This window comes from Pundamilia nyererei, unplaced genomic scaffold, assembly GCF_000239375.1.
Source record: "Pundamilia nyererei isolate P.nyererei 1_Seehausen unplaced genomic scaffold, PunNye1.0 scaffold00118, whole genome shotgun sequence".
Lineage (NCBI taxonomy): Eukaryota > Metazoa > Chordata > Actinopteri > Cichliformes > Cichlidae > Pundamilia > Pundamilia nyererei.
Window position 1 is genome coordinate 47,625 of NW_005187519.1, and position 27,572 is coordinate 75,196.

Genomic DNA, 27,572 nt, shown 5'->3' on the forward strand with positions numbered 1-27,572 from the left:
ATTGCTAAGCAAATAAGCTACTCAGAAACACCACTGTGTTTGAGCAGGAACAGGAAGTGATACTCTACCGCAGAGCGAGCGAACACCAAGTGACAGCGTCACCAAGTTAAGGAATCAAGAAATAGACGTTAAGAAAAGATTGTTAATTGGCATTAAAATGTTTGCTGGATATGATTAACTTGAGGTTAGGCAACAGTTTTAGAGCTCTGTTTTTGTCTTCTGCAACCCCAAAGTGAAAGAAAATGTATATTATCAGCTAGAACATTAACTTTGTTGGCTGTTAAACCAAAGGCCACTGAAGAACACCCCAAACTCACAGACGTTTTTCCTAAACAGACCACTTCTATGAGCTGAGGTGTCCCTTTTCACGCAGAGTAGCAAGGGAACAAGAGCGAACTCTCCTGCAGATCTTGTTCTTAAGCCTCAGATTATTCAAGGAAAATGTTCATGCAACAAACTGCAAATTATGCGCAGCGCTCAACTGTAGCTTTCAAAAGAAATTTCTTCAGATTCACCGTCCAACCCATCTTCTTTCATCAGCCTTTCAAATGGACTAATTTCATGCAGCCTTTAATTATGCCATCTTTCAAGGCAAATGCAGTAGGAGGAGGAGGGTGGCCCTGAAATAGAGCAAAAAGAAATGATGATGATAGAGGAGACTAAAGAGAGGGAGGGAGTTTGAGAGAGAGAGAGTAAAAGAAGGAGGTGTTGGTGGGGGGGTTGAAGAGGGAGCTCCTTTCTGTTTGCAGTAATCGCTCATCCAGGAGCCGTGTTGCACTCAGGGATATTTGGGATTTTTCAGTCTGGATTCTGTAGTTTGGGGTCGTGCTCTCGCTGACTTCCTCTCTTGCACAGCGATTTGTGTGTGAGGACGCTGCATGTCTGGCATGCAGACATGGGCCCCTCGTTGCACTCTAGGATTATCGTCTGCCTGGCCCTCACCTTGGCTCAGGTGATCGCCGTGACCTGCCAAGAAGATACTAAGAATGGTGAGCGATATCCACCAAGTTATGACTTCTTTTGCTGTCCTCTGATTGGCTTTCCGTGTTGATACCTGATAGGGATCCTTCCTGTTCTTCTGTGGGCTTTTGTTCTGATAACAGGTTTATAAAATCACCAGTTCATGTGCTTAATTGATCAAGGTTTTCATGTTTTTCTTATATAATAACAATGTTTTCCTTTGATTTGTTGCCTTCTGATTTTTCATGATTCAACAAGGCTTCTGAAAACACTTTAATCCGTATTTTTATGAAACTTTTATGCACATATTCTGTGTTATCCCCCCCCCCATTATATCCACGTTTTATTTATTTATTTATTTCCAGAATTTCAGAATGTGGTTGTCCTGTAAAGTTAAACTGGGATGTTCTGCCTCCTAAAGCTCAGACCGCACTGGCCTTGTGGTTTAGGGATGAAAGGCTAAATTCACACCCACAACCAACACCAGAAAGGCTTATCTTGCCTTGAGACACCATTCAGGGAAAGCTGCTACAAGCCACTGACCAGGTGACGATTAGTAAAGAAGCTAAACTGAAACTGTTTGAAAGCTTTGACACTGAAATGACAAAATTTGTGAGGATTTCTCAAAGATGGAGATGTGGCTCATTTCTAAAATTAAATGTCTGAGTAAATGTGATCCTGGGTCAAAAATACTTCCCCCCCAACAGGCTGCAGTGCACACTTAAAGAGCACACAGGGCTATTTCAGTGCGAGGTCGAGGCTGAATGAAGGGGTTCGGAGTGCCACGGCTATAATGATGTGGCCTTGTGGATGGAATGGACAAAAGAAGGCCACTAATTTTGGTCAGACTTCAGGCCAGTTGCAGACAAGACACACCCAGACTAAGACTATGCTGAATATGAAATATGCATCTCTTACTTTCATCCAACTATACCTCCACTGAAGCATTCATGCTGCAAAGGGATAAACAACAACCTCAAAATATCTGCACCAGCTGTTTTTCGGCCTGAATCTGCCTTCTTTTTTTTTTTTAACAGTAATGTTTATGTATGACATTTTCACCAGCTATGGCCTGATAAGTATCACTTTAGACCAGAAATTATATTTAGGGTAATTTTTGAATAATTAAAAAGTGAATAAGTCATAACCGTGTTTAGAGCCAAGAGGCAAAGGTTTACATGGATATGTAACCTGAAATTCTTTGAAGACTGCTAATTATTAAACTATAAAGACAGGGGCATTCAAATGTTAATTGTAAAATTGAATAGTTTTGACAATTTTCGCATGTCAATTTTTTTGCTTGAGACAACATAATTTATAACAAATACCAAAATATGAAGCTAATTGTGGCAGCTGCTTAGCTTTGTTTTCAGTCAACAAACAGGCTAGATGACTTACTAACTTACAAGTTTCATCTAATTTTTTTTTTAAAATCTCTGTAAAACTTTCTTTTTTGCAGTTTCTTGACTTTTGTGCTAATTAAACAAATTTTATTTTAATATAAAACATTAATTAGCCTCAGAGGGGCTAATACTTATATTTTACTAACTTTAAACACTATCTTGCTAATGAACAGCTAGCTGTAGCATCATCAGTAGTAAACAGTTCATTCTTAACGAGACATCTAACATCTAAGCGTACCTTACATCTCCTCTAGTTGCTAGCTTAGACCAAAATAAGGCTTTTATCACATTTCACTTTTTCCAGTCTGTGTGCTAAGCTAAACTAAGTCTATATGTTCAGTTTAACATACAGACAATAAGATTTCTCCTTAATCTCAGCAACATAATTAAAAAGGTGGCGTAGCATTGCAGTGTATTCTCTGGTTTCCTGCTTACTTTGCACTGAGTCAGTTATTGTTAGTTTCCAGACTGTCGAATTGCTGCTTAAACATGGCTGACCCCAGCGTCAAGTGGAGCATACAAATTAAAAAGTGTAATTAACATTTTTCATTTCAGATTCAACAAAATATATAAAAAAATAAATCTATACCAAGTGAATGTAACTTTGTCTAATCTTTATTGGTGGACTGCTTATGTTACAGTCCTACCTTCTCCAGAGTATATGTAAAGTATATGTAAAGCTAAGCTATTTGGTGTCATTAGCTTATTTAGCATGAGAGCTATTCTAACTTTTAAAGAGGTTCACGAGTTATTTGGAAGCTCTCGGTGCATATGACCTTGAAACGAGGTAGGTGTTATGCATAAATATCTGACAAAAAGTAAAGATTAAAGTAAATCTGTGAATAAGTTTAATTTTGTGCAGCTACAAACTGTAAATTTGTTGTGGGTTTATCCTCCATTTTTAACTGAAATTTCTGTTGTTTCCTTACAGCAGAGAAGTTCACAAGTCATTTCAAGTCATTTCTAGCTGAAATGCATATACATTTACTGTCACAATACATATGTGACAGTATATGAGTTGTTATGGTAAATGGTAAATGGCCTGTATTTGTATAGCGCTTTTCTAGTCCCTAAGGACCCCAAAGCGCTTTACACAACCTGTCATCCACCCATTCACACACACATTCACACACTGGTGATGGCAAGCTACAATGTTATGAATGAACTGTGTGATTTATGATACTGGCCACACGCTTGTTCAGAATTAGAATCAGAATCAGAATTCTTTACTGCTATCCCAAATGAAATTATATTTTGCTGGTATCCTATGTGAGATCTCTAGGTCAAATTTTGGGTTAGATTCTGGAAACTTTCAGGAAACTTACTCATAAGTAAGTTGATCTGATTCGTTTTTTCTAGTGGCAGAAACAAACTTCCATACTATCAATATCAACAAGTCTCCTAGTTTACTTATGTGTGCAAGTTTCTGCACATGTTTGCTTTTCACTGGTTTTTATAGATTTTTTAAGCAGTGTGTGGATTGGGATTCTTTATTGGGACCCTTTAAATCTAAGGTATAGCCTTCAGGACTGTTCCTGGTTACTCTTGAAACCAAGTTTGTAATGTTGGATTTCTCCATTTCAATCATTTTCATTGTTTTTGAACCTTCAAAAGAGAAAGTATTCAGATGAAAAAAGTAAAATAAAAAGTCATCAAAATATTGACTGTTGGTGTAAAATAAGTATGAGAAATTAGCACAGACTGATTTTATGTCACCTTCCCATCCTATTTATTGAAATAAGTTTTAATAAATGGTAAAGAACAATATTACAGTTCCTTTTTCATATCGTAAATCATCTTAACATGACTCATCCCTCACTTTGTGAATCTCTAGTCTGAAGTCCTGTTTTTGCGAACTGAATATGGTTTAAAAACTAAGCCTGTAGTCAGAAAGCATGGGTGGAAAGCTGAAAAGAAAACCAAAGCTAGTCATGATAATTGACCTCATGCTGTACTGTATACATAAACTATAATCACATAAAAATAGCTGAGGCACTGCCCAAGAGTATAAAGTCTGCAGTATAAAGTTTAAGTGAAAAAAACTACATTTTATCTGCAGAAGTGATGAAGAAAAATGAGCTTTTGCAGATTAAATACCAGCGTTAATTACTGGTATTAAGAACTCTGCTTGGTAAAGACGCTGCAGCTACAGGGTGAAGCAGGTTTCATGGCAGGAGGTTTCTCCGGGTGTGGCACCTCCCAAATAAAGTGAAACCACAGCCTCTGAGCCCAACGTATAATAATACAGCTGCTGTGGTTTCCACTGAAATAACTGCTGCATTCAAGAAGCAGCCTCTCTGGTGGGGAGCGGCTCTACCACATAATTAGTGCTTAGGGACGTCACTAAACTGCCAGGATTAAAATGCACTCAGAAAGCCTGCAGCAGGTGGCTATTTGTACCCCCCCCCCTTTTTTTTTTTTTTTTTTTTTTTTTTTTTTTTTTTGGGATGATTTCATGGCAGGGACACAGCTTCATCCAAGGCCAGCAGGATGAAAGTGCCTAAATCTGCCCTCTTACACTGCATAAATATGTTAATACGTGCTGGCATGTACATTTAATTCAAGAGAAATTTATTTGGGTCACTGAAAACTGAATGTAGGTATAAAAAACTTAAATAAGAGGGTTCTGAAAATAAGTGCATTTTTGTTTATTTTACCCCCAGGACCTGCTGCTGAATGAGGCAGCTCTGTTTTCTGTCATTTTTCTAAATTACAATATTTAAACAGGCTCCTTTCACCTTATATTTTAGCCCCTGATTAACTGACATGCTGATAGATTTTTGACATGAAAACTACACGTCTGGCCTTGCTTTATGTATATAATTGAGTGACAAGAGACGTCGCTGTTGCAGAGATGATTGCATACTTGCATACAGACACTTTTATCGTCGCATGCAGCCAGAAGCTGTCAAATTCAACCACAGTCTAGTCACTGACTGCTCAGAAGCAATTTACCTGAAAGTGTCTGTCATGAGGGAGAAGGATGTTCGTGGAGATTCTTAGTAATAAGATCAAGTGTCTCAGTTTGAAATCAAATTTTTTTTCCGTTTATGTTTAGCTGACTTTAAAGCTAAAAGACATCTTTGTAGTTTGCACTGTCCATAGACTGTATGTAAAAGATGGATGAAGGCACCATGACATCACATAAAACCTCAAGCTGAGCATTTGAAACCAGTCACAACAAACAGGCTCTAACCACAAAACTAATAGTCACTGGTTCATTGGCTACTGAGGTGTGGTTAAAGTTCTGTTAGCCAATGAGCATATGCTGGCTTGTCCTCTTTCGGACTCAATTAAAGACCATAATGAGTTTCATGCTTTATTCAGTTTGACCTGAGTACCTGAATACCTGAGCCCCCAAACTCATCAGGAAACAGTTTACTAAGGAAGCTGAGACTTCTATGCAACCACAGTCGCCCCCTGCAGGCTGTTTTAAAATATGCACAACATTTAAATCGATTTTTCCTTCACAGAGTTTTATTGCCAAACGATCTACTTTTACTGACCTCAGGGGAAAAAAAAACATATATACTGATGGGTAGTTTTTATATCCTCTGATAAGCCACTTTATTAGGTACACCTTGATAGTGCCCAGTTGAGACCTCTTTTGCCTTCAGAACTGCTTCTTCATGGCACAGAGTCAACAAAGTGCTGGAAATATTTTTCAGAGATTTGAGAGATCTCCTGTTCCATCACACCCCAGTGGGGCTCTACTGGTTTGAGATCTGGTGACTGTAGAGGCCATTACAGTTCAGAAACCAGTTTGAGATGATTTGAGGTTTGTGATATTTCATTACATAGTTTTTATTCCAATGCAAGTTATTTCCTTTGGAGGGCATCGCATCATGGATGTGCGGCAACTGCTTGATATGGTCATACCAGCGTGGACCAAAATCTCTGAAGAATGTTTTTATGGCACAAGGAATTAAGGGCGCTCTGAAGGAAAAAGGTGCTCCAACCATGTAATTAGTAATGTGTACCTAATAAAGTGGCCGGTACTAACTGACGTTGGGTGGGTGCACTTTCAAAGATCACTGTTGCTCAGGATGAAACTTGCTGAAAAGCTGCTTTGATAAAGGACTTAAACAGCTTTGACAGGATTTAATCATGATTACGGTAACAAGCATTTTGCTCTGTGCGAGTCACGGTGCGCTGGGTTCACTGCTGCTTTTTGTTGAGAAAATTGGAGTCTGCTGGGCGCCACATGCTCCTAAAGAAGTTTTAAAATCCATATATTTTTAGTAAGAAATGTGAGTGAATCATTCGTCCAGTTGGTGTGGTCTTCCTACTGTATTTCCCACACCAGTGAGGAGAGACTCTTCCTGTAACCTCATAGCAAAAACACTGAACATTTCTTGTTCAGGCTGTGAGGTTTTACAGTACATGGTAGGGTCACTGAACTCATGTCAATTTGATTATTTTAGATATTATACTGCCTTAAATTGAAAAAAAAAAGTAAAGACACTGCAGTACAGTAGTACCTCTCCTTGTAGATAAGGTGCTGTTCTCCACAACAGTATTAATAAATATTAATAAATATTAATACAACAACAATATTAATACACACATACCTCTCCAGATGTTGATTGCTGCTCTGCTTGACTCAGACAGCTGTACAGAAAATGGAAAAGTCTACCGCAACTATGAGACATGGAGCCCAGAGCTGTGTCGGGTCTGTGTGTGCGACTCGGGGGCTGTAGTGTGTGAGGACGAGGTGTGTGAGGAGCTGAGTGGCTGCCAGATGGCGGTGACTCCAAAGGGCGAGTGTTGCCCCGTGTGCTCAACTCACACGACAGAACCTAAAGCAGGTAAACCACTGCAGCTCTACCTTCAGTATGGGGATATAATCCACCTGCAGCTCCCTTTCAGCTGGTCATTGTGAGGTTTTCAGTACAATGTGTTTTTGTATACAGCTGGTGATATGATAACAAAGCTGTTGGCAGGAAAACAGATTCAGTTGTTTCTGGTCAATTTGTGGTTTGAGCCAAATCTGCTGAAGCTGCTTTTAGCTGCTATGCTGCTCACATCTGGAAAAAACTTTCAAATCTAAATTGTGGAAACATCTACTTGCATTTTGTAGTGATGTACTGTTACAGTGCTTAGCACCCAAGAAGGCCTCTGTTAGCCAGCTGAGGACTTCCTGAGTTGAGTTGTCTGTGTGGTTCTCTGCAGTACTTCCAGTTCATCCCACAGCCTAAAAACATGCAAGCTATGTTAGGCCCAGGCCACAGAATGACCTCAGTTGCGACCCCTAAAAATTTATATTCCCATGTCAGTCAGTCAGTCAGTCTCCACACCAGGATCGGGATGAGTTACCACCACCCCAAGTACTCAAGTAAGTAAGCATCTGTTGTGGAGAAGAGAGCTGAGCAATAAAAGCAAAGCTTTTGATTTACCATCAATCTAAGTCTTTACCCTCAGCAGTAGTCATGACCTCTGGGTAGTGAATGAAAGAATGAGGTCAGGGATACAAGTGGCTGGCCTCTCCCTTAGAGATAGGTTTAGGAGCTCCATCATTTGGGAGGGGCTCGGAGTAGAAGCACTGCTTCTCTACATTGAAGGGATCCAGTTGAGGTGGTTCGGGCAGGAACCAGGATGCCTCCAACATCCTGCGTCGTCTCCTAGTTGACATATTCCAGGTATATCCTTCCAGGAGGAGGCCCAGAGGCAGACCTAGGACACGCTGGAGAGATTATATCACTTGATTGGGCTGGGATCTATTTTGTCTTTCCCTTCAGATGAGTTAACTGGATAAGCGATATTTAATAGATGAATGGATGAATGGCTGTAGTTGTCGAGTGGATGGTGAAGGCTGATGGCAATTGCCATGAAATCGGTCACAAAGAGGCTGCTGCACCAGAAAACTCCTTATGATCGCCTTGGTCTGTAGCAGTTTTCATGGGAAGCAGCAACTCATCTGAAATCACTGGCCAACTTGGGAATGAGTGGCAATAAAACTGAAGAGCATTCACCTTCAAAGTAAAAGTTGACCTTTTGAAACAACCTTTACTTTGAAGGTGATTGTTCACCATTTACACTTTTAAAATGTAACTGCAATTCAGCCAGTAGTTAGCAAGTGCAGACAAGTCATTGTCTTGCTTGCAAACTACGGGAAACTGCGGAAATCTGCTAGAAACCATTACATTGGATTCCTAACTTACTAGAGAGGGCAAAAACTGTGTCTCATTGATGAAACCCTCACAATGACGTACGGGCTGAAAGGGACTCACCCACGATACTCATGCAGCTGCTGTTCTGTCTCATGAAGATACCTGCACAGAAAATGGCACGACCTACTCCAACAATCAGATATGGAGCCCAGAGCCGTGTCGAGTCTGTGTGTGTGACACAGGGACTGTGGTGTGTGAGGAGGTGGTGTGTGAAGAGCTAGGCGACTGTGAGACCACTGTGGCGCCTCAGGGCGAGTGCTGCCCTGCGTGCTCAGCAGCCACGCAACAGCCTCCGAACACGGACAATAAAACTGGTAATAAATATTTTGAGCTTCATGTTGGACAGATTCAAACACTGGGATGTCTGTTCCATAAATATCCACACTGCTTTCCCACTTTTTATTACCTGTGGTATTCTTATAACAAGTGTGATTTGTCCTGTGTGCTGCGAATCACGACCTTATGGCCCTTTTTATTTACTACAGCACATCTTCACAGCACTACAGAGACAATAATTGAACATTTTGTTAGTGGAATTCAAAAAAACCAAAGGAAAGACAAAAATTCTCAAGTCATAGAGGTCCTCTAAGTATTGCTTGAGTTTTCCTCTGTATTGGTTATGATCAAAACCAGTATAAAAGATGGACGTTGCCTCTGTGACGTCACTCGCTGGTTGTTGACGTCCTGTTTCCACCATTGCTATCTTGGTTGCGAATAACCAAATGTGTCAAAACTTTTCATTAGCAAGTTGTTAACCAATGAGTGAGCAGTAAAGCACTGCAGTCAATCAGAGCTATCGCCATCTTGTGGCCTTCAGGTAGAATGCAAGAATAAGGCACCCACATTTGCTTCTGTTGTTTTGTTTTTTTAACTACAGTTAACTTATTTTACTATTGATGGACAGGATACTGCCACCAGAAAAATGTGTATTTCCTCACCTGCTGGCGGCTGGTTGCTGGATGGCAGTTATTAATTGAAATCAGCAACACCAAAAACCTAGTTACAATTGCATTCGATGTTATCAGCCTCAAGTTTGCATGGAAGATCCACAGTTGACTACAACCAATTGTTGACTACTTGCTGAAAAGTAGAGAAACTAAAAAAAAGGCACAACTTTTACTTTGATGGTGAATTGTCTCCATTTGTGTGCAACTTTTCACTATTTTACATCTACTCCAGGATTAGCTAGTCTCTTGAGACAAATCCCAAACTGCCAACAACCAAACTGGTCACAATGAGTTTTTCATCAGCCAGTCGGGGAATACATTCTTCTCCATCATGGCCAGTAGATGACCAATGGTCATTGACCAGTCTGGCTGTGTGACTGGGACCTTATTCACTTAATGCTCCAGGGTCACATGCTCAAAAGAAGATAGAGGTCATATGATTGAAAGAAATTAATAACTGAAAAAGAACAAAGAAATACATGTAAAACGTCTTAAGACATCACCTCATCCAAACTGCATAAATGCGTATCAAGAAGTCAAAGGAAGTCCAGAAGTACTTCATCAATTTATTAAGTAATTTTGTAAAAATTGTTTTATTGCTAACAGGTAGCTTGAGGTTTTTCTAGAAGGAGAGTTCATCAGTAGTGAGATAAAGTCTGGGCTAAATGAGATTAAAACAAAGAACGTTTTAAAAGGGATTTTATTAAAAAAAATGTCTGTTTGCTAACTTTCAGTAAGTGTAACGAGTGTTAGCATGCTGACCTGTGAGAATTGGCCCCAAACACAGAGCAGAGCTAGTGCTTATGGGAATGCAGTGATATTGAGTGGAAGACAGAGACTGTGAATCAAGTAATTATGATGGGGGGCAAAGGTGGAACTGAATTAACAAAGTTACAGTGACTATGCACATAGAAGGAGGTGGTTGGGGTCGATGGAGGGTCAGTAAAACACAGTTAAGTTCCCATTTCAAACTGTTTGAATTAAGCATAATTATTCCATACACTTAAGGAGAATTTTTTGTGCTTTTTCTCAAAATACTGCGGCATACATTCATATTAAAAATGATCAAGACTTCAAATAATATGTGATTACTTTGTTAGAGTAATCACTCAGTTTTCTTGCTCTGACTAGTTAGTTTTCAAAAGTATCCTACTTTACCGATGAGCAGACTTGTCTTAACAAAGTACAGGAAGTAGTAGGAAGTTGCTCATAATCATTGGGTGCTGCCCCTTGGCTGTTTTCCCAGACGTTGTCCAATCAGAAGAAAGTGGCCATTTAAGGTGGGATCAGTAAAAGGCAGTAAAATGAAATAAGGGGCTACATAACGGGCCAGTATGAGATAAATAAAACTCTTTATGAACTGTGACACAGAATGTTAGTCTGATGGTGTCACAGAGTGAAAGTAGAAAGGTGGGAATGAGTTTAACTGGTCCTCTGTAATGGCATTTTAAGTTGCCTCATGGCTCCATCTGTGTTGCAACCCAGTAACAGGGCAAAATAGACACACAGTCCACTGTGTACATTTTATGCTTTGCCTCTCCAAAAACTGAAATGGACACACAGGCAGAAGTTGCTTTACCAGCAGGGGGAGATCATATTGCTTTCTTCAGTAAAACTGGCAGAGCAAAAGTGCAAACCCATAAACTACTAATCCACAATGATTTTTTAATGATCTTTTAGCTACTATATTATATACAGCTGACAAAGAAAATGATACTGAAGTCAGCTGCTGTTCTTTGTCATAAAGATTCCTGTACAGCGGATGGCAAACTCTACTCCAACAATCAGATATGGAGCCCAGAGCCGTGTCGAGTCTGTTTGTGTGAAATGGGGACGGTGGTTTGTGAGGACATGGTGTGTGAGGATATAGGTGACTGCCAGACCGCAGAGATCCCAGAGGGCGAGTGCTGTCCTGTGTGCTCAGTCACTCAAACTGGTAAAACTGGAATGAAACCTGCACATTTGTCCCGGCGTCAGTGGTACTCTGCTCTCTCTTACAGCCCGATGCCCTCCTTTTCAAGCTCCGTCCTCTGCACACCACTGTGAAATGTTGTTCTTGAACCTGTACCGAGTTTCCCTTTCAGTTTGCAAAAGGAATACATGAAGTTTTTGCCAGATAAGTTCACTTCTCTCAACTAAATGTGTGCAATAAAAACTTTGGAGGTAGCTTCACTCTTTTGTGTTTCTTAGAAGAAATAAGGGAGCTGCGACCAGTTTTACTGCCACACACCCCAAAAAAAAAAAACAAGCTGAGAAAGTAACTTATTCAACAAATAAGGTGTATTCCTCTGGGAAATCAACATCTTCTTTGTCATGTTTAATGCTTTTTTATAATGTCTTTACATGCATCTGTGATGATGTATTTCTGCTGCTCTAAGCACAAAGTTCGGCTTAATGATGCACCAGAATGATGATTGTGGGCATGGTCGTGAGATTCATGCATGTTAGAGTAAGATGCTGGTATTTTAAGGACTAGAAAACACACATACTTTACATTTTTTGACTGTATTTTTGAAGGAACCCAACAGTATGGATTCATAAATGAGTATGTTTTATTTTTAAAATGTGTGTTTTCCAGTAAATTTGCAAAGTTGTGGGAATTTCCATTAAAATGTAGATCCTTTTTTTAAAATCCAGTGACAGCCCGTTGCAGCACATACTAACTGAGTTTCTCTTTCATGAAGACACCTGCACAGAAAATGGAAAAGTCTATGCTGACAATGACATGTGGAGCCCAGAGCCATGTCGGGTGTGTGTGTGCAATAAGGGGACCGTCATGTGTGAGGATGTGGTTTGCGAGGACCTCGGTGACTGCCAAAAAACGGTGACCCCAGAGGGCGAGTGTTGCCCTGTGTGCTTGACTGCAGCTTCAACATTGATTCCCAGTACAGACCCCGCAACAGGTAAAAAGTCCATTTTATGTGATTGAAAATATAATTTACTATATGGTTGATCCAGGGCTGGACGAGCCTTTAATGAGGCCCCAGGGCAGAAAATTTTTGCTGGTCCCCCCGCAACAAGTTTTTGATCAAATATGTGTTGATTAGCTGAAATTAGCCTGAAAAAAACAACAACAACAAAAACTCGTTAAAAAACTTTTTAAAATGTGATCAGTGAAACAGGGTGCTCTGTGAACAGAGGTGCCGCCAGAATTTTTTCATAGCGGCGGCCATATGAGGGCCAGTAAAAAATATTGGGTTGGCACATCTGTTGTCAAATATAGGTTACTTGAAAAAAAAAGTAACCTAACCTATAAATAAAATAAGTAACCTATAGAACAGAGAGACAGAAAATAATTATATGTCTAGTTAATTTCCTGATATTAAAGTTGACATCACTGAAAAATAGGTACATATGAAAACCAAATAACATTTTTAAATCCATAATTATCTGTTTTAATTTATTGACTGACTGATTGATTGGCAGTCCCAACCAGCACTTTAATGATTCTTCCTCTCTATTGTGTTCACATTTATTGAAATTATTACCAATATTTCGCAGTCTTGCCGGGGGTGGCCAGTGCCCCCCCAGACCCCCCCTTGGTGACGCCCCTGTCTGTAAATGGAACTTCAGTCCATACCACAACAATGAGTATGTTATAAAATGAAAAATCGAATTTTTAAAATTTTCTAATTCATAATGTAAAAAAGCAAATGCTGTTATGATGATGTATTGTTTATGACTTTATGTGTACAGGGGAAGGAAAGGAGATCACGGTTGTTTGTTGCTCCTAAGAATGTGTAAATGAATTTCCTGGTTGTCTGTCCATCTGTTTGAGCCATTTTGGGGGTTTTTCTTGCAGCTGCAGATGAGAAGAAGGAGGAAAACTGCAAAGTCAATGGGGAGGTCTACCATCACAATGACATCTGGAAACCCGAACCTTGTCGCGTGTGCGTCTGTGACAACGGCGTCACTGTCTGTGATGAGATACAGTGCGAGGTCCTGTCAAACTGTGAGAAGGCTGTCACGCCCGCGGGAGAGTGCTGCCCTGTGTGCGACAACTTCGCAAGTGCCAGCAGGATGATAGGTGAGACAGATTTACCTGCATCCAGAAGAGAGATGGTCACTTTGTGTTAGATTTACACCCCTTATAAAACTTAAGATACTTTATTTTATGTCTTATCTTTATTTAAAGGGTCCTTTAAAGGGTAAGATTTACTACATAAATTGTGAAAAATAAAATAAATAAAAATATTTTTTTCTCTTTTTTTCCCAAGAAATTATGGGCCTCAAGGTAAGTCATACAGTCAGTTAAGAAAAATATCTTAAATTGGGAACATTGTCACTAAAAAGTGTTGCTTGGCTTTATTTTTAGGGGCAAAAGGGTGAACCAGGAGACATCCCATATGTAAGTAAAAGGAAAAAGTTAGGCGTTAGTGCACTTTGCATATAAATTTAACTTTTTAAATTAATTATGACTAGATAAAAGTCTTAATAATTCATTTAATGAACTTAATTTTTCTTGTGTTGTGAAGGTGGTGGGGATTCCTGGACCTTCAGGACCCTCGGTGAGCTTTTTTCTTTCTTTCATCCCCCTGTCTGTCCTTGTTATCTTTCTGTTTGCTGTCACAGTGTTACACATGATAACTGGAGTCACAGTAGAGGGCAGCAAAATGCAATACTAGCATGTGTTATTACAATTACCAGGACAAATGCTTTCATGTACACCGTAAAAAAAAAAAAAAATCCTAAGAAAAAAGTAATATTCCAGCAGCGCCGAAATAATACCAGAAAATAACAGAAAATAACTTTCTCATGAAAATACGGTTATTTCCAGTAATGACAATACAGTTTGTTGCCCTAATTTTACATGCGATTTTGCCTTTTTCAAGTGCTTTTAAACATTAAATTAGGAACATTTTAATGTGATTAAACAATGAACTTACCTATAAACAAGGTCAATGAATGCGGCAATACGAATAATAATACTTCAATGTACAGAAATATACAGTTAACAGTTGGTTTAAATAATAATGGATTGCATTCATATAGCGCTTTTTGAGACCCTCATAGCGCTTTACAATTCCACTTCATAATTCCCCTCTGGCCCTCACCAGTAGGTGGTAGGTGAAGTGTCTTGCCCAAGGACAAAACGACTGAGAGTATCTGAGCCAGGGCTCGAACCGGCTACCTTCTGATTACAAGGCGAACTGCCAACTCTTGAGCCACGATCGCCATAAATAACACTAATAATAATAATAATTTGATGTAAAAAAAGTTCATAAGAATCATTTTATATATTTTTCCATAGCATTACATTTGAATTTAACAGTTCAATCTTTCAAATAACGGACAAATATTTGTGAAATTATGATACATTTGTGAATGTATTTTAACAATCTAAATATGCATATGTACAGACAGATACATTTAAAAAACAAGAAAATTATGTTTTATGACACTTACAGTGATTTTACGTTAATTTACATTTGAAGTCTATTATGTGAATAGACTAGAAGAACAGTACAGAACTGTAAAATACACAGTAAAATACTTTTATATTATAATTTTTTTTACAGTGTATACTATTTTCACTGCATGATTATTCCAGTAATTAGACAGTGACCAATGTTTCAATGCTCTTATGGCTTGTTCTCTTTGCTCAGGGTCCTCCAGGGGCTCAGGGAAGCCCTGGACCAAGAGGCTTTAAAGGCAGACGGGTAAGTTGAAACCAATACACAGGGAACTAGTGGACCTATGAGTTAATAGGTGATGTTCATGATGAAAGAAAATAGCTCCTGCAACTGTTATACTACCACAGTTAATGTTTAATTGCTGGATAGTTTAATTTAAACACAACATCATAACTAAAAATCTGTTTGTTTGTTTTGGTGAGAATGCTACATAGCAATGCTACAATGCAACTTCAACTGCAGCCCGCAGTTCATCAACATGTTAAACAAGATGTTTTTTAGGTGCTGCCTCTTTAATGCTGGGCTTACACTGTGCGATTTTTTTGCCCCATTTTGAGCGCTTTGGTGATCGGCCTGATTTTGGCCTTCATCGTCTGTGTCTCGTGCATCGTGTAGTATATGTGGGGTAACGAGAAGCGATTAACAACTCACTAGTCATTTGTCGGTTGCGAACTACACGGCTCTTAGACCCGGATCTTTGACGTGAACGACGCGAGCCGGCTCCTTATCGCAAGCCGTGGGTTTTTTTTTTCTTTCTCTCACCCTCTCTCTCGCACTTTTTTTCCACTTCACTCTGCATGCGAGCCTTGTCTTGTGCTTTTGCGCTGGGAAGAGGGGGAGGGGCGGTAGTTACACTCACAGTAGCACAGGAACAGAGCGGGAGGGAGAGAACGAGAGCCAGGGGCAACAGCGTTAGAATGGTATAGTAATCATCCACAACTATTTTCAGTTGCGGATGATAAAGGATTCAGAAAGTTTATTCATGCAGGTCCATATGACAGAGAATATGCATCTTCTTTTTGTTTTCATATTTTAATTTATATTTAATTGTGTTGTGGTTTGCAGTGTTTTGTGTTGTTTCACTTTAAATTTGTTTAAAAGGAAAAAGCTGAAAATTTAAATAATTAAAAGTTGAAATGTGAATAGTTGGTTTTTGTATTATATGATTTATTTATTACATTTTATGTGGAGTGAATAAATAAAAGTATATTTACGGTGGCCCCTAGAGACAAAGCACGTAAAAACTCAGAAGCACGTAAAAAACACAACAGAAGTGCTCCAGGATGCTGGGCGCAGTGTTGAGCTTTTGTTACGTAGTGGCTACACAAGCCAGGAAGTACCAACAACCGGATTTGGTGTGTGGTAGTAACAGGTAAATGAGCATATTTTTTTATTTATTATTTGAATATATATGAATGCTTGTGTATAAATACACAAACAATACACATATGCTTTCAATTGTGTAATTTAAGTGATCTAGGTAGCTCTGTTTTGGAAATTCAGTTAACGCTAGAAATGTGTTTTGGAGTTTGTACGTTTTTTGACTCTAGGGGCCGCCGCATATATTTATATATAAACATATATAAATAAAACAATTTATTTTACATTAGTAATTCCTTTTGTGCATAATTTTATATTATTGTTAATAATAAATTAATTAAAGCAACATAACACCCTGAAGAGCCGGTTCGGAGCCGAAGGAGCCAGCTCTTTTTAGTGAGCCGAGCCGAAAGAGCCGGTTCTCTGAAAAGAGCCGGAAATCCCATCACTACACCTCACGACCAGCTCCCGATCATCAATCGCTTGGTCGTGACCATCGTGAGGCTGTCACCGCAGCTTCTCACACTGCGCACGCGCAAACACAAATGTCAGCGAAAAAGACGGCGCAGCACGGCAGTGCAGCGTGTGATCCGGACACAAGCCATGGAGGCACAACTTGTAGAACTATGGCAAGCTTATCCGAGCCTTTTCAATGTGGCCTCACAAAATTATCACGACCACAACAACCGTGAAAATAGTTGGATGCACACTGCTGCTCAATCACAGCTGCCTGATCAATGTTTTTCATTTGCAATTTAGCAAAGTTGATGGTGGTGGTGTGCGTGTCTGTGTGAGTGAAAGACGGAGAGGGAGAGCGAGCGACAGAATTTCTGTTATAACCTTCATTTTACGGTGAGCACTCAGGTCACATCAGAGCATCGGTGTGTGAGACCCTGCATCGTGACCTATGAACTTCTAACCCCTGCGAGTCAATCGTGCAATTTGAGCAGAAGCTGAAACGCGACTGAAAAAATTGCACAGTGTATGACCAGCTTTAGGTCCACCTCCTTTTAGTCAGTTTCTTCTGATTGGCTGACTTCTGCACAGCTGTAGAGGGGCAGCACAGTGTGCTTGTGAGCTGTAGTGAGTCTTTAGCAGTTTAACATACAAATAAGTTGATGACAGGCTGATGCCAGATATTGATAAAGATATAAACAACATTGGCAATCATGTATTACTTTAAACACGTTTTAAAGTTTATCTAATATGTTTATTTAATATGAACATTCAATAGTGTAGCATAAAATAGACAGTCATGGTAAAGATTGTGGTGTTCTGCTTATCAGGATGTAATAAAAGTCATCAGATCCTTAGCAGGTTCAAAAATGAGGCAACAACCCAAGAGCTACATGTCAGACTCTGTAGGCCTCTGTTATAGGTTGTTTGGAGAGGTTTCCAGGAAAACGCCTCTTCTCTCTAAGAAAAAACATGCCAGCACAGTTTAGGTTTGCAAAGCTGCATCTGAGCAAGCCACAAAAGACAGATAAAGCTTGACCTTAACAGCACAGCAGCAAATCTACAACAGAATGAGTGAAAAAGAAAAGAATCAAAGTGCTGCAGTGGTCCAGTCCACGTCCAGACCTCAATCCAGTTAAAATACTGTGATGGGACCTTAAGAGAGCTGTGCATAACAACCAAAAATCTCAATGAAAATCTCAAGCGTGGACCGATACTCCTCCACCACAGTGTGAGAGACTGATAAAGCCCCACAGGAAATAATTTTGTCAAGTTGTTGCTACTAACACTGTTCAGTAGCTGCCAGCTACTGAATGCTGGGGGGTTCTTAGTTTTTCAAGTATAAAGGTGCATTAAGCACCTCAAGGCCCTCAAAGTCCTCAAGTAGATGCAGCGAATCTGATACCACACCCTCTCGTTGACATTTACACATTATTCACATGTGGATAACTGTAGTAAAATCATAAACTGCAAACAAAATGTCAGAATTAAGCTTCTGGTCATGTAACCAGTCAGTACCTTCTGGGTGCCACTCATTAACCTATGCAAATTGCAGGGTTTCCCAGGGCCTCCAGGATTTGATGGTGAGCCCGGTATACCAGGAAATCCAGGAGAACCAGGACCACCTGGGCATCCCTCGCACCCTGGGGTGAGCTGCTCTCCAACTTCTTTTAATTAGTTAATGCAAATTTCATAAGAAAAAAACCAAACAAATCAAATTTTCTCCATGAATGATTCATTTTGGATCAACCTCTTCCTGGTAGGGTAACCTGGTGACACAGATGGCTTCGGGTTTTAGCGAGAAGTCGGGTCCATCTGCAATGCTAACAGGATCCAGGGTGAGCACTTTTAAACTGCATATTTTACAAATGCAAAGTCCGGAAGCTTGAAGAGTTTAAACTGCAGTGCATAATCGTTTGCCATTTCAGGGTGAAGCAGGATCACGAGGACTTCCAGGACCGTCTGGACCACCAGTGAGTCTTTATCTCTAATGAAGTTTTAGAGCCAAATATTAGTTTTACTTTGTAGGAAGTGTGCCTAAAAATGTGACCTTTAATTTTCCTGCTCAGGGTCCTGCTGGTGGTCAAGGAATTCCTGGAGAAGCTGGAGATCCAGGACTGATGGTACACTTGTTTCTTCATCTTGGATTAACTCTAATGCTTCTTTACATGTTAAAGAGTGAAATTTAAATGTGACTGTACGTGTGTGTCTGCAGGGGGAGCCGGGTCATCGAGGACCTGATGGACCACCAGGAAAACCTGGACTTGATGTGAGTCATGTAACAGATACTGATGAGGATTCTTCTTTTATCTGTAATTATTCCATAACCACCTGATGGTCTTTTCCAGGGACAACCCGGACCTGCAGGAGCAACCGGAGAACCAGGATACCCAGGATCAGCGGTAACCAGTTGTCATGCCAAAAAATATTTAATCCTACTATTGTCATGATAATAGTGATACAATAACCTACTCTAATCTGAGAGACAGTGAGCGAAAACGCGATCAGGAATGATGTGATTACTTTTGAATACAGGGTGCAAGAGGATTCCCAGGACTTCCAGGTAATCCAGGACTGAGAGGGCACAAAGTAAGTCCTTTTTCCTCATTATTACTCATTAGTTTTCATGTATGAAATATCAAGAACTAACCAGTCTGTGAATTTAAACCTCTACAACAGGGACACAGTGGACTTGTTGGACCAAGAGGCAAGGCTGGAGCAGCTGGAGTGAAGGTAGCTAACTCTCACTTTTGAGAGAATAGTAGGAATTATAGTTGAAGTCTTAAAGGAACAATATTCAGTGCAGTTGCTTTAAATTATCTAAAAAAAATTATTTAATGGTTCGACGGTGTCCAAATACAAGCTTGTGAAGTTAGCTGGTGATTCCAGTGACTGTAAATGTCTATGTGCTTTAGCTTTAAACAGAGACACTTTTAGTTAGACAGCTACATCTCAATCACCTGAGAGATGAAACAGAGAGGCTAAATTGGCCCTAATGTATGTAAATATATCAAATTCACTGAATCACACGGCACTCATTTGGCACTGGATCAGTGTTAAATGCCCAGATGTACACTTGTATGCATCTTCGTGCTATCAAGGTGGTAAAAAGATGTTGACCTGTTTAGATGAAATTACCATTGACCCATTGAAGCAAAGAGCACGTATGACCAATGTTCTGTTCTGTGAGGGAGGTTAAACTTTATGGAAGTCAGTTTTTCCAATTAGGAAGCAGAAACCATCCTGAGCCATTGTGCAGCCTGATTAACGTTTGTCTCAGAACAGCAGAATTGGCAGGCCCGCTGCTGGTGGTGGTACTTAAAAATGAAGTATAACATTTGCCAACGATTCTGATACGTCTGACACACCTGCTCATATCAGTGAGGAGAACAGGGCACCAGTGATGGCCCTGCCAGTTCTGTTGTTTCTGCACAGCGTTGGGCTGTGATTGCAGGTCCCAACAGCCTTTAGTGGGACCTAAGCATGCGGCATGAGGGTTACGTAACATCAATGGACTCTTTGACCTCATGCCAACCTCTTGAAGTCTGTTCCTGACACATTTTGTCAGAAACATCCACGAATAGCCCGATGTGGGTCATTTTGTGGGGCACATGTGATGCTCCTCCTGTTCCTCGGGAGTAGATATCTTTCCTCCTGCTCGATGCTCTGTCCTTCAACACCAAACTCTCCTCACTTGTGTAACGGCCCGTCTCTGGTACACACAGCAGTGTCAAGAACACACACAAAAAAGGCTAAACTAGAGAAAAAACAGTCAGTATGGATAAGGAGAACGCTAATCTATTTAATTTGTGTGAATTGTTGTTGCCTCTACTACAAGCAGCTGAACTGGAATCACACTATTTTACATAACATTTTCATAACAAACACTTCATTGCATTTATCTCATGTTTTAGTTTCAGAATGAAACAGGATTTTTAAATTAACTCCAAAATCAAACTCCAAACAGAAATTTGATCACTTGTTTCCACGTTTGAAAGGTTGTTTCGGTCACATGTGCTGCACAATCTGTGCATAACTGCTCGGTGTCTATGATTTGCAGGGTGCTTCTGGTACTCCTGGTGCAATGGGAGCTCCTGGTCCAGTGGTAAGTTAAAAAACACAGTTAAAAAGAGAGGATATTAGTCTGCTGCAGAGATACTGACTCCATCTTTGGTTTCAGGGACCACCTGGGATGCAGGGAGAAAGAGGCCGAGCCGGAACGACCGGCTCTGTGGTATGAGACAAATAATTGAGCCACATGACAAGAAAAGGAAAAAAAAATGCAAAGATATGTTTCCACATTAAGTTATTTATCTTAATCTGTGTTTTTCTCTTAGGGTAAACGTGGCACACCCGGCCATGTTGGTAAACCAGGTCCTCTGGTAAGATCTACTAAATCTACTTTTTCCAACTCTTCTGACCACACCGAGGGACACACCGCCTTTCAGACCCTGAGATTTTTCCAAAACATAAAAATATAATTTAAATCCTCTAACATGCTTCTTTTTTTAGTGTCTAGCACATCAGAAAATAGAGAAAAATCTCCCTTGTGATTTGAAAGCAGAAGTTAATATCTTTAATTTGCATGTTTTGACTGAACAAAAACCACAGAGGACAAAATACTGGATATATGATATTACTCATTATTAAAAAAAACAACTTTAGATTAGTTAATTTAATTTGTTTAGTAGAAAAATACTGTTGCTGTTTCCAATCGCAGGATGAAAGTGCAAAATCTGATGGACGATGTAAGTAAAAAAAACAAACAAACTGAAGTCTTAAAAGGAAAAAAGAAACAAAAACACAAGGAAACAGAAGAAAAGTAACTCAGGTAGCAGATAAAAGCAAAGGGGGACAAGACAAGAGTACCGATACACTCAACAGGAGAAAACCAAACCAAACTCCGTAAAAACAGACCAGAACAGTGAAGTTTTCCAAAAAACCTCCAAAACTCAACCAATACAGGAAGAAGGAAACTCTGAGCCAAAGCGTCTTTATAATCAGTCCGTCATCAACGAAAGGACAGAAACTCAATCAATGGACAATGTGGGCTTATTATTAATTTATCTGTTCGATAAGGGGCTCCTGTTTTAAACTGCACATTTTTTATTACCACATTTACAGCCATATGTGGTGTTAATGTTAAATATCAATCCTCAAATCAAATCCACAAAGTTAAAATAAGATGTTGTATTTAAATCCAAATGTTTGTTGTTAAAAGTGAAGACATCGGGTTGGTGGTTCGATCCCTGGCTGCTCTGATATGGATGCCAAATATCCTTGGACAAGATACTAACCTCAAAGATAGAGAGCACTTGTGAAGAAAAAGTGCTTGTGTGAGTGGGTGTGAATGGGTGAATGAGGCAAGTTGTATAAAGTGCTTTGAGTGCTCAGGTAGAGTAGAACAGCACTATATAAGAACCAGTCCATTTATCATAAAACACTAACCAGTGGCTAATATTTGTCATGTTGTAATTTTGTTCACGTTAACCTGAATATTTAAATGAAAATTGAGAAAATTAAACAAAATTAAATTTAAATTATCAAGAGTCTGAATGTGTTCTGACAGCATTTCAGCATTTGGCGATGTTTTTATCTTCAGTCATTTTGTCCCTGTCAGCTTAAAGTTGAGGCCATGTTTGGAAAAAATATCCAAATTAAAAATTGTCATGCCCTGTCAAGAGCATGGCAAACCAACAGGTGGCGATATAGCCCAAGAAATGTTAACCTAGACAAAATCTATTTTGTTGGTCCACACATAAACACATAGTTCTTTTTTTAAGCTCAGTTTTCAGTGACCTAAATCCCATTTACCAATGGAAAAAACATCAAGATGAGTGGGATGAGTGTACATGTGGACAGTCTGAATAATTAGTAATTCAAAGAAAAATTGTATTGACATCCAGCTGTATCCGTTTAGGAAGAATTAACTTGGGGATGTGTTTTTTTTTTTCTTATTTCTTGCTCTACTGGATTAAAATGGAGGTCCCGCTAGTTTTTTACCTGTTGCCATGGTAAATGTTGGATAGTTGGTGTTGATTGAGCTTAATCGAATCAGCCTATCTGTAACAGGAAACTCAGAGTTACTTACCTGGGCTCTCACAAACCCAGTCCCTGTCTTTGAACCAGCAAAAAAATCACAGCTTCGTTGCACTCGATCATAATAATTTTGGTTGCTCTGCGGTCTCCAACCACTGTTATCCTCAGTGTGACTGCAGTACAGCAAAAAATAAAACTTTAGCTGCTAGAACAACAGTGAAAACCAAACAGAAACCAACACACAACACAAAAACATCCACCACCACTACATTTATCCTCTAGTTGTTCTTAGTAGCCCATTTGTTTATATTTGGAGCACCATTTACCTGGATTGTCAACAAAATATCAGATTAGATTTTTCTTAAGTATTAAACATACTTTCCTTTAACCACAGGGGCCAATAGGAATCCCTGGTATACCAGGATTTCCCGGTAACCCTGGAATGAAGGTGAGATTATTTGACGCTTGAATTGTAAGGAGTCTGTTTTCATTCTCAGACACACTTCGATTAGTATCTAAGTGACAGATGTTTCTGAGTCACTGAAGTCACCCTAGAAGTACTTTAATATTTCCTGAATGTACCTGCTGGTGTAGGGTGAAGCAGGACCGACAGGGGTCAGAGGAAGTCCAGGACAGCAGGGGCCAAGGGGCGACGTTGGGCGTGTCGGGCCACCTGGACCCATCGGACAGCAGGTGTTGTACTTTATCATTCTTGTTGCTAAAATAGCTGTAGACCCATTCTGGCCTCACATTACCACCATTCCCAGTTAATATTTTCGTTTTTGAACAGGGCGCGTCAGGACAGGATGGAGCTCTGGGTCCCCGCGGCTCAGCGGTAAGTGATTGCAGCAAAGCTCTTTAACCAGCTGATCTTTGTCTACAAATGTCTTACAACAAAGGTCTTTATTTAATCTATTGCTGCTCTGTCACCTGACCAGGGTATAGCCGGCCTCCAGGGTCCACCTGGTATGGTTGGTCCCCCTGGCCCCCCCGGCCCCCAGGGTTCAACAGGAGCTCTTGGAGCAAAAGGCCAACTGGTATGAGCTCTCATTTTTTTAAAATTTTCTCTCTCCCTGTCATGTGAGTCTTCATTTCTCTATCCTAAAATATCTGTTTTAAACTCTTCTTCAGGGTGATGTTGGAGCTCCTGGATTCAAGGGAGAGGCTGGATTGAAGGGAGAGCGGGTAAGACCAAAGCTACCCCAAAATAAAGACCCTAAAAGTTCATCTTAGATGTTATTTTGGTGGTTAGGTTAAGGATTTGTCAACTGATTCAGTGGGTATGAATTTATGTTAGGGTGACCATGGTGCACCAGGTCCCTTAGGGCCCATGGGAGAAGATGGAAAGCGTGGACCCCGAGGCGATGCTGGATCCATCGGGCCTCCAGGATCCCCAGGAGAGACAGTGAGTCCATCAAGAATATTCACAGTCCAGTCATGTATAATATATTTAATGTATTCCTTTTTTAACTCGAAACTACACCCTGGAAACTAGACAGACTAAAGCTTTCTTTTTCTTTGTTAAAGGGACCACCAGGAAATAGGGGTTTCCCTGGTGCTGACGGTTTACCAGGCCCAAAGGTGAGTATTTATGACTCTAATTCGCCATCAGGTTCGTCACATTCATTTCTGTGATTTTTGAATATTTCACACTTTCTCTGAACAGGGAGCCCAGGGCGAAAGAGGGCTGCCAGGATCTTCAGGCGCCAAAGGTTTATCTGGAGATCCAGGACGCAACGGAGAGTCGGGCTTGACAGGAGCTCGGGTAAAGTCGCATGTTGTAATTCATTGCCTAGAGCAGAAGGTTTATTTCATCCTTTTGCTCATGTTTGCAGGATTTTTTATATAAAAGTGAGCGTCTGAATGTGTATTCCAGAATTATATTGGTAATAATAATTGATGATATTGGCTGCAAAGAGGTATTTGGTGCTGCTTGGTTGTTAGCAGGTTGCCTGTTATTTACATGGAAGATATCGATTTGTCTGCAAACATGTGATAACTATTCTTTGAGTCATAGTGAAACTTGAAAAAGTTGCAACACAACCTGGAGAAGTAGAAACTTGACTTTCAAAGTAAAAATTGAGCTTTCGGAAATGTGTTGGCTGCAGCAATAAGGCACAACGTTTACTTTGAAGGTCAATGTCGAGGAGCAGTTGGCAAGTGTTTGCCTCCTGCTCCTCGACATCAGGACAGCAGGAAAGAATTGTCAAATCATTTTACCCATAACAGGCCCACTGTACACTTAGACCTTAATGACCCCGCCCTACCAGATACCTACCTCGGCACCTTTTACTCTTTGAGGCCACCAACCACAGGAGGGTGCACAGGCTAGAAAGCTGCTGGACCAGACAAGGTACCAGTGTTGAACAACTGTGCAATACAATAAAAGGATGGTTAAATGGTGATATTTAACTTCAGAGTAAAGACTTCTGACCTCAGCAGCCATGAAATCCTTCAAATCCTTCAAAAGCAGAGGTCCCAGCATCATAACTGATCCTTCTCAACCTTCTCACAGCATCTTCTCTATCACAGAATGCTAAACCAGAACCTGTGATTTCAGAGTGTAAACTGCTTTTAAGTTTTTATTAGGCACAAGATTTTATTCTGCTCTAATAGTCGCATTTTATTCTATACTGCCTCTTGATTCTGTTTTATATGACCCAAAATCTCACGTATGATCCATATTTATTATGTTTATTAATATTTATTATGGCACTTTATTGTGATTTAGGGCAGGGATAGCTCAGTAAGGGCAGGGATAGCTCAGTAGGTTGAGTGGTTGCCCCATGATTGGAAGGGCGGGGGTTCGAATCCACTGAACAGCTACCATGAGGTACCCCTGAGCAAGGTACTGTCCCTACACACTGCTCCCCGGCCGCCTGCTTAGTGGCGGCCCACTGCTTCACTGAGTGAATGGGTCAAATGCAGAGAAAAACAAGTAATTTCCCCACAGGGTCATTATATAGTATACATTATTTATTATGATTCAAAGTTCAAAACTCCAGCAACTGCTTGCCAACTGGTCAGGGAATGCACAGATTCATCTATTCAGATTGCTGCACTGCATGCTGCTTCAACAGCAAACTGACTTAAAGTTAATCTGAAATTAGTTGGTCTTTAGGTGTTGCATCTTCATTAAATTATCCTTGAGAAACTTGCATGTGCCTGAATTTTATGGCCATACTCTGTTTTAAACTGCAATCTTCAAGAGCGATTGAAGTTGGTTGATGTTGGTATTTAAATAAACATGCATAGCAGAATTAGCTAGTGACAAGAAGTGCTAGCTTTGCTTGGAGTCTTTATAATGCATATAAAAAACTGCATATAAAAAATATGTGGCCTTGCAGGTTTAAACCTGCATTCCTACTTATGACCACTGGAGAGCAACCTTTCTACTTAAAAAATAAGTCAAGTTATGTAAACATGTATGAAAGAAATTATTCTACTATGACTTCAGTAACCTTTTTCTGATGAGCTTATGCTATCAAACACAAATCTGAAGTCTGATTTATTAAAATATAGTACTTAGTTTGCAAATTATGGTCCCCAATAGAGTCAGAAAGGATGATGAAAAAAAAAACTCAAACTCACCTGAACTTAACCAGAAACTCTTGTTTCATTCAGCATTTAAAAGACTTGTTTGTGTTACTTCACAGGGTCTCACAGGTCTCATAGGTGCCCAGGGAGCAGAGGGGAAGCAAGGACCGGTGGTATGTAATCAAATGCATTAAGTTTCACCACTTGTAGATTTGCACACACATGCTCAGCAGTAAATGTGTTTCTGTCTTCTCAGGGATCCGCTGGAGACGACGGCAAACAAGGCCCAGCTGGTTCAACTGGAAACAGAGGCCCAGCTGGGCCGATGGGCCTGCCGGGACCAAAGGGCTTCCTAGTCAGTACGAATGAGTGTGGCTAGATAAGCCCAATGAGAGAAGCCAGATGAATATATTTGTAAAAATAAATGCAAAAAAAGCTCCATAATAACACAAAATATGCTGATTGATGGTCCCTGTTGTTTTTTAGGGTGATGCTGGGAAGGCTGGAGAAGCTGGAAGTCCAGGAGCTCCAGGTCAAAGGGCAAGTTGATACAAATACAGCTCATACTTCCTGCTGAGGCTTCACGCTCTTCATCTCAAGCACAAACATGCTGATAAATGCTGCTCTTTACTGTCCTCTAGGGACCAAATGGAAAAGATGGCGAGAGAGGCGCCGCAGGCCCACCTGGCCCAGCTGTAAGCATCCGTATCAGCTGAGAGTTTCTCATTATTAATAATGTAAACAGTTATGTTTTTAATATAATGTGTTTGTTTGTCCTGCAGGGTCCTGCAGGGAAGAGAGGAGAGCAGGGATCTCAAGGAGTGTTTGGCTTCCAGGTACTCTTCATCACATAACGCAAAGAATTTAGTTCCCATCACTGGAGCTCAATCTCACTTTTAATTCTTTATTTTATTTATTTAATCAGGTAAAAAAGGAGATTGGCCACGATTAAAGTTCTTCTCTATTGTTTTTATGATTATAAAATAAAATAAAAACTGTTTGGGGTGTTTTTAGGGTTTGCCCGGAACACCAGGCCCACCCGGAGAGTCAGGAAAGCCAGGTGACAAGGTACGACTCGGGTATTTTAAAATATTTTTCAAGTTAACCCACATAATATAAATTGTGCAGGGACTTCTATACAGCATGTAAAATCTGCTTAATGTTTTTTTTTTGTTGTAGGGTCTTGCAGGAGAGATTGGGGAAGTTGGCGCTACAGGACCAAGAGTAAGTCCGTTAGTCCAATTTCCACTTTTCTATTGCTCAGTTCTGAAACTTCAGATCATCACAGTCCAGCTTGAAACATGAACATTTTCTGTAGCCCACCCA

At 40.1% G+C, this 27,572-nt stretch overlaps 1 protein-coding gene across 2 annotated transcripts in view; it reads left to right on the plus strand.

Annotated features, from left to right (window-relative positions):
• Positions 1 to 720: 720 nt before the first annotated feature.
• The window catches only part of LOC102206876 (collagen alpha-2(V) chain-like), a 34,524-nt gene continuing 7,672 nt past the window's right edge, over positions 721 to 27,572 (plus strand). The window contains exons 1-34 of one of the 2 annotated variants that reach the window (XM_005742210.1): positions 721 to 989; positions 11,228 to 11,416; positions 12,165 to 12,383; positions 13,283 to 13,507; positions 13,698 to 13,714; positions 13,796 to 13,828; positions 13,956 to 13,988; positions 15,087 to 15,140; positions 18,226 to 18,318; positions 18,434 to 18,508; positions 18,599 to 18,643; positions 18,740 to 18,793; positions 18,886 to 18,939; positions 19,019 to 19,072; positions 19,206 to 19,259; positions 19,350 to 19,403; positions 20,731 to 20,775; positions 20,851 to 20,904; positions 21,008 to 21,052; positions 23,104 to 23,157; positions 23,304 to 23,402; positions 23,500 to 23,544; positions 23,648 to 23,746; positions 23,841 to 23,894; positions 24,007 to 24,114; positions 24,237 to 24,290; positions 24,376 to 24,474; positions 26,366 to 26,419; positions 26,503 to 26,601; positions 26,733 to 26,786; positions 26,888 to 26,941; positions 27,029 to 27,082; positions 27,261 to 27,314; positions 27,426 to 27,470. In XM_005742210.1, coding sequence (XP_005742267.1) covers positions 896 to 989; positions 11,228 to 11,416; positions 12,165 to 12,383; positions 13,283 to 13,507; positions 13,698 to 13,714; positions 13,796 to 13,828; positions 13,956 to 13,988; positions 15,087 to 15,140; positions 18,226 to 18,318; positions 18,434 to 18,508; positions 18,599 to 18,643; positions 18,740 to 18,793; positions 18,886 to 18,939; positions 19,019 to 19,072; positions 19,206 to 19,259; positions 19,350 to 19,403; positions 20,731 to 20,775; positions 20,851 to 20,904; positions 21,008 to 21,052; positions 23,104 to 23,157; positions 23,304 to 23,402; positions 23,500 to 23,544; positions 23,648 to 23,746; positions 23,841 to 23,894; positions 24,007 to 24,114; positions 24,237 to 24,290; positions 24,376 to 24,474; positions 26,366 to 26,419; positions 26,503 to 26,601; positions 26,733 to 26,786; positions 26,888 to 26,941; positions 27,029 to 27,082; positions 27,261 to 27,314; positions 27,426 to 27,470 — 2,517 coding nt within the window. In that variant the 5' untranslated portion in view covers positions 721 to 895. The remainder of the gene's footprint in view (positions 990 to 11,227; positions 11,417 to 12,164; positions 12,384 to 13,282; positions 13,508 to 13,697; positions 13,715 to 13,795; positions 13,829 to 13,955; positions 13,989 to 15,086; positions 15,141 to 18,225; positions 18,319 to 18,433; positions 18,509 to 18,598; positions 18,644 to 18,739; positions 18,794 to 18,885; positions 18,940 to 19,018; positions 19,073 to 19,205; positions 19,260 to 19,349; positions 19,404 to 20,730; positions 20,776 to 20,850; positions 20,905 to 21,007; positions 21,053 to 23,103; positions 23,158 to 23,303; positions 23,403 to 23,499; positions 23,545 to 23,647; positions 23,747 to 23,840; positions 23,895 to 24,006; positions 24,115 to 24,236; positions 24,291 to 24,375; positions 24,475 to 26,365; positions 26,420 to 26,502; positions 26,602 to 26,732; positions 26,787 to 26,887; positions 26,942 to 27,028; positions 27,083 to 27,260; positions 27,315 to 27,425; positions 27,471 to 27,572) is intronic. The other variant, XM_005742211.1, reaches the window with a different exon arrangement.